The 7,040-nt window shown below is 38.4% G+C and overlaps 1 protein-coding gene across 1 annotated transcript in view; it reads right to left on the reverse strand.

Moving 5' to 3' along the window:
- LETM1 (leucine zipper-EF-hand containing transmembrane protein 1) overlaps nt 1-7,040 on the reverse strand; it is a 30,302-nt gene that overhangs the window by 13,135 nt on the left and 10,127 nt on the right. The window contains exons 5-9 of the mRNA XM_009328787.1: nt 4,667-4,870; nt 4,051-4,170; nt 3,301-3,432; nt 2,517-2,696; nt 1,733-1,888 (exon numbers count right to left, since the gene is read on the reverse strand). Coding sequence (XP_009327062.1) covers nt 1,733-1,888; nt 2,517-2,696; nt 3,301-3,432; nt 4,051-4,170; nt 4,667-4,870 — 792 coding nt within the window. The remainder of the gene's footprint in view (nt 1-1,732; nt 1,889-2,516; nt 2,697-3,300; nt 3,433-4,050; nt 4,171-4,666; nt 4,871-7,040) is intronic.

A 7,040-nucleotide genomic window follows, 5' to 3' on the forward strand; every position in this document is an offset into this window, starting at 1 on the left:
GCTCATCTTTTGGCACATGGGGACAGCCTGCTCCTGCGCCTTTCAGATTTCCTTCTTGAAGAATGTCCAGCCTTCCTGGACCCCTTTGCCCTTCAGGACTGCCTCCCAAGGGACTCTCTCTACCAGGCTCCTAAACAGGCCAAAGTCTGCCCTCCAGAAGTCCAGGGCAGCAGTTCTGCTAACCCCTCTCCTCACTTCTCCGAGAATCAAAAACTCTAAATATTTTGTGATCGCTAAGCCCAAGACGGCCTCCAACCGTCACCTCACCCAGAAGTCCTTCTCTGTTTGCAAACAGCAGGTCCAGCGGGGCGCCTTCCCTAGCTGGCTCACTCACCAGCTGTGTCAGGAAGTTGTCTTCCACACACTCCAGGAACCTCCTACACTGCTTCCTCTCTGCTGTATTGTATTTCCAGCAGATGTCTGTGGAAGTTGAAGTCCCCCACAAGAACAAGGGCTAGTGATTGTGAGACTTCTCCCAGCTGCTTACAGAATATTTCGTCTGCCTCTTCATCCTGGTTGGGTGGTGTATAACAGACTCTCATCATGATACCTGCCTTGTTGGCCTTCCCCCTGATTCTTACCCATAAACACTCAACCCTATCGTCACCGTCATCAAGCTCTAGACAGTCAAAACACTCCCTAACATACAGGGCCACAAGTACATTGGGAGCAAAAGGAAGACAAGAGAAAATGTGGGCCTGGTGCTGAATGGGACAAGGAACCTGGTGCAAAAGGACATGGAAAAGGCAGAGGTAGTCAATGCCTTCTTCAGTCTTTACTGATAAGACTGGCCTTCAGTAAGCTCAGGTCTTTGAGACCAATGAGGAAGTCTGGAGCAAGGAAGATCTACCATCAGTGGAGGAGGATCAGGTTAGAGAATATTGAAACAAACGGAACACACACAAGTCCATGAGACTTAATGGGATACAACCACAAGTGGTGAGGGAGTTTTTTGATGTCATTGACAGGCCACTCTCCATTATCTTGGAAAGGACCTGGTCATCAGGGAAGATTCCTGAGGACTGGAAGAAAGCAGATGTCACTCCTATCTTCAATAAGGGCAAGGAGGAGAATCTGGGGAGCTACAGGCCAGCCAGGTAGCAGATGATTAAAACCAGCACGCTCTGACTGTAACAAAGCATGCTCTGATCACAACAAAGCATGCTAATCCTAAAAATTAACCTGTTACTTTAACGGTGGTAATAAATTATGTTCAACATCATACTATAGTGAAGGAGTACACTAAAAAGTTTTTATAGCATACATACACTGCCCGTATCAGTTTAGAAGAGGAAGTCGAAACAAATCTAGTATAGTCTAGTCCAACCCTAGTTCCTTACTTAATCCCTTAGTCTTAGCTACACCCTTCAAAAGAAGGCATCACCCATCTTTACCTACTCTTCCCCTCTCCCTCCTCATGTGTTAACTATACACAGATTAAACATGCACAGATGCATTACGTCTACAGCCAGTGCAAATGCCCCCCCAAATAGGTATATTAGTTTCAATAACACAGATAGATAAAGGAGATACTCAGAGATGTTTTGTGCCGTCTTCAATTTCTGCATTGGTGGTTGAGAATTTGCAATCTACTAATTAGCTGTTTTTAACTGACAGAATGCAGTGAGAGGGTTAAAACTGAAGGACAGCCAGGCAACTTACCGTGGCTCTTAATGTAAAGATTCAAAACATACATCTAAAAAGTATAAAAAAGTACAGTTATCCAGATTACCTTAATGCCTTCCAATACTGGTGCTGTATCTTTCAGTGTCTCCGAGTGCATCGCCGTATCTGCCCTTGCCAGTTCTTGTTCAGTATCCACAGCCATCTGACTTTTTTTAACTTGTAGAGCGGCTGCTTCAAGATCTACTGCTGATTCCACCTCTTGCTAAATTTGAAAGACCCATGAAGTTTTAATTAAAACAAAGATAACATTATCTGCATTAGCATCAGTAAAGAATGACTTCTCAAAATAGAAATAGTTGCCAAAGTACACGCAGACATTTTTAGAAGACAATGTTAAAGAACTGCAACATATTGAGTGGTTTCACATTAAAATACCCACTTGCACTTAATGAACTATGCCTGTGAGCTCCTGAGGCTTAATTCACCAGTAAAGCAGGCCAGCAGCTTTTATGGTCAAGTATTATACAATGACATTATCAGGTTAATGACAAATAGAAAGAGCCAAAGATAAGAACATTTAAAGTACAGGGTGGGGGGAAATCAAAAAACAAACAAACCCATCACCTTTGCTAGAGGAATAACAGGCTTCTCTTATTACTCTAATTAAGAGGGAAGAGAAATCAAAGATATCTAAGACTGAGACAATCTTTAACGTTTCACGGTGAATCCTTCTGTGTTGCAGTCCGGTTTAACATTCTCCCACATCTTCCATATGTGCATTCAAAGTCCAGTTTCTTGCAGGCAAGACCCAGAGCAGAGGCAGTAACTCATAACGTGCTAGTTTTTACATCACTGACATTTATTTCTCAGTAATTGAGAGCAGAATTTACCATGGCTGCAACCTGAAGGGTTTCTTTGGCTTTCTCTGCAGCTTCAGACAATCTTTCCATCTCTTTTTCTTCATTTTCTTTTCTGATGGCTTCCTCTTCCTGAAGTGTTGCTTCCAGACGCGCTTTGTTATCTACTTTCTCACCTTCAACTTCTGCCACTTTGACTTGAGCCTCTCTGGCCTAAAAATAATGTAAGAAGTCTATTAAAGTCTACATATGTGTGTGTATATATAGATGTATGTCTACATAATGTAAGAAGTTTATATAACCTTATTGAAATAGGTAGTACAGGTATGCTAATGAATATAGTTAGAACTCCCAAAAGTTACCCTATTTTTGCATTTTGCAGAAAAAGATTATTCTCTTTCTTTGAAAACGAGAACCTTCCACCGTGAAATCGTACATATTATTCACTCTCTCAAGACTACCAATAATCTACTCAGATCATTTCTCTCTCTACACAACATCAACATTTTCATGTATTAATGTCTTTATATTGCCCGGAGCGTAGATTGTTTTTTATATAAGTAAAAAGAGTATTCTGAATCTTCTTATGCTATTACTGTCTACTGTCATGCAATGAAATATTGCCTTTTATTTGCTTTATTCTTAGACCCTTCCATGTATAAGCCAACTTCTGTGTTTGACGGTCACTCAAATAAACCTATCCATGGTTTAGCTTTTCAGGGAAAAGAAAGGAACCAAGAAGAACATCCACTTCTCTGAACAGATTTTCAGTGATGATACTGAAAGCTGGTTACAGACTATGTACATCAATACTTACAACACTCTCTGGTAGTGTCTGAAGTGTTGTTTTGAGCTGATCAGCTGGAGAAAGGGTATCTGGAAGATACATAGCTCTGGATAAAATAAGCAACGAAGTAGGGATTTCCTGGTTCAGATGTAGATCTAACCACTATAAATGCAATACACAAAACAAATTTTCAACTTTTGGATTTTTTTTTCTTTTTTACAGATCAAGTCAAGCATACACAAAAAAGTAGATACTATTTTTTTTTACCACTACTTATCAGTCAATATCCTAGCACAGGAACTATAGACTATAAGCAGCTAAGAATTACAGCAATTGCATTGAAATATATGAAGAAATATTCTGTTTGAAGAAGTATTTCAAGAAGTATTGAATGAATATTTGAAGAAATGTTTTGTTTCACATGCATCTTCCTCTAAACCAGGCAACACCAAAAGACAACGAACTGATGTACTTGGAGAAAAGTTCTTTACAGAGTAATACAAATAATTAACAAGACAAACTGCCAAAATTGCAAACATATTTCGGATATGTTTAAGTCTAAGTATCTATTTGCATCATCAAAACATCATAGCCCAGCCAAAAGCCAGAAACCCACTGCTAGTACATACTTACACAGTACACATGACAAAAGCTTATTAAAGAGAAAGACTGTTTTATCCAAGCCTTCAATGAGAACAGAAGCAAAATGACTCCTCAGAATCATAACAAAAATCAGAGCAGCAACTACAGGTCTGTGTATTCGGTCTTGCAAAAACATACCTGTTTAAGCTGTTCCTTGAGACGCTCCTCTGTCACACCAAGAGCTCTCATACCTCGGGCACGACAAGCTGCCTGCAGTTCTTTAACAGTCAGGCTATCAACTCCTTCTTCAGCAATCAGCTGCACAAAGCGTAAAATAAACTTTAACATGTAACAGCTCAAAACTGAAGAACCACCATCAATGCACACCCAGAAGTCCATATTTTTTACAACGGCCACTAGAGGCTGCTGTGATAACACAAAATAGCCTCCACTTTCTAAACAGTGAACATTTATACTGTAGTCTTAACAGCTCCATAATGGTAATGTCAATCTCTTTCTAAGTTAATATTTCTATCAGCTCCCTTACAAATTATAGTTTCATAGAAATGCTTTTCTTTGTAACATAATTACTTCCATTGCAATTAATAGTAAATTAAAAAAGGTCAGCTTTTTCTTTACAAATAAGGATGCTTCCGATTTTAAACTCTTCAAACCTTTTCGTTCTAAGTTAGCTCAAAAATAAGACAATTAAGACAAAAAAGAAAAATGCCTAGAAAGACATATATATATCTACACACACTCATTACTCTTACATGTCAAAATTATTAACCAGTGCCTATTTAGAATGACTCACTTTGTCATCTGCTTTTATGCTTCTCAACCTCATAGTCAGCTGGAAGCGGAGAAAGTTATTTGTCCCAATTGACTGAAGTTCCAACAATTTACAAAGTGCCACCAACTGAGGCCTGGTTAGATTGTCCAGAGTCAACTCATCTTCAAACAGTTTAGAGAACCTTAAGATCTCCTCATTGCTGGGTCTTTCGCCAGTTTCCCTGATCTGTAAGAAAAAACAAACACACACAAAAGCTTTTCAAAGCAAATGTTATGGTTGGGCATTATTTTGAACAATAAAAATATTCTTCTCATTTGTCTAGTACTTTGCATCAATTTTGGGACAGGAAATAGGACACAAGGAAGACATGAAAGAAATGTTAAAAAACAAACTTATTTACTATAAAAGGCAAAAGAATTGATGGTGTTGATAGTTTCCAACAACATTGCATAATATACCTAAGATAAAACTAACAAAAACAAAAATTAGATGCATCTGTATACTAATGAGCAGGTCTATCTGAGTTGGCACTGCCATGAGATACCTCAAAAAAAAAAAAAATCAATCTGAGCGAATAAACAGTTGCTACAGAAGTCACACTGGTACCGTACTTAATAAACATAAAAGCACATTAAAAGCATCACCCCGTGAAGATAAAGTGAGAAGTATGTCCAATGGCAAAAATTTTGCAGCGTTGGTGTCCCTATGAAACACAGATTTGGACACTTACCTACCTACATTCTCTCCACAACCACATTTGTTACAATACTGTCTTGCTTCCAGTTCCTAGCTGTTCTGCGGCACCTCAATGCAAACACACTTGTACTTGAAGTTATTCCAAAGTATAAAACACTATTTGGGAAAGGACTCTGCATCCTTCTTGATGGAAGATTCTACATAACTGCTTATACAAATGCAAAGTTAAGCTTTTAAGTTATGTGTTGCCAAATGGTACTTCACAGTAATTAAATCCAAATACTGGAAGCAGAAATAACAGTTCAAAGAAGTAGGAAAAAAAAAATCATTCCCTAGTCTCATCAGGTCTTAGTTAAACATTATCACCTGTATAAATGTTGATTTTAAGTGTACCATCAAGTGCTTATTAGTGATATTACTGAATCCAAAATCTACAGAACTTAACAATTAAGTACTCCCAGCCATTTAACACCTTCAGTCTAAACAGTAAGTACATAGATATCCAAAAAACACTTTTCCCTATCCCTCTACCTTTTTTTAAGCCCTGTAAAGAAAACATAAGCTAAGTGACATCAAGTACAGTCTGAAAACCTAATATTACCTATACAGCCTGATTTATTATGCCTACCTGTTTTACTTGCCAACTCAAATCATTTAATGAACAGCTACTGAGTACAGGAAAAGATAAAAATTTGGAAGACAAGATGGTCTTGAGCCCATTAACCTCCAGGATACTTGTGTAGCAGAGAAACCAACTCAGAGAAAGAAAGGTCAAAGGTGTTGTTGTTCCACTTCACCAGCTCCTTCACTACAGGAGCCAAAAATGGAACTTTAAAAATACAGAAAGTATCTTCTTCCTTGCTTAAAGCTGAATTTTGGCAGAGGCAAGCATATGCTTCCTGAGAGTACAAACTAAAACTTTCTAGTACATCACTAGCTACAAAGCAACATAGATAAATTCTGGAATTCTACAGCAAACATGTTAAGCCTGTAATCAATGGTTCTTGCAGCATCAAATACTCCACTGCAGAAGCAGCTATAAAAGAATAGCAAAAAGGTGGGAAACATCTAAGCTTCTTCTTGCTCTGAAATTTTTATTTAGTACAGAGAAATGAGATCAATAAAATTTGCCTCCATGGCACAAATGAGAAATACATAGCTGTAAAAAGCACACCCACGCATAAGAAATGCAGGGCTTGAAATGTCTTTTTAGTCATCAGAGGAACTTGGGACTTCCTCCAGCAAATGTGGAGTGATATGTCATTTATTTCCACAGAAATTAACCGCCAAATGTAAATACTCAGCAGCAGTTCTCTGAGAAGAAAATTAAATGTTCCAAACATGAAGCATGGCAGTGGCATGCTCCCAGAGTCTGCAGCATCAGTGCTTCAGCTACTAACTGCTATAACTAACCATTTAAAATTTTCTGCAGATGAAAAAGAACAGAAACAGATGATTGCATAGAAGCTTCAAAGTACATGGACTTTGCAAGCACATACCAACTGACAAAATATGCCAATATCATTATCTGAGGTAACCTACACGGTACTATCAACATGATCTTATTACCCCACCCTTTAAAACTTCATTCTCAGCACTGACAAGCAGGAAAAGCTCCAGCTACTTGACAGGACTTGTAAAGTTCAGGTCTGAAATCCCCAGGCTTATGTGCCTTTTTCTGTGCAAATACATACTCTCC

This window comes from Pygoscelis adeliae, unplaced genomic scaffold (genome assembly GCF_000699105.1).
Source record: "Pygoscelis adeliae isolate BGI_AS28 unplaced genomic scaffold, ASM69910v1 Scaffold66, whole genome shotgun sequence".
Lineage (NCBI taxonomy): Eukaryota > Metazoa > Chordata > Aves > Sphenisciformes > Spheniscidae > Pygoscelis > Pygoscelis adeliae.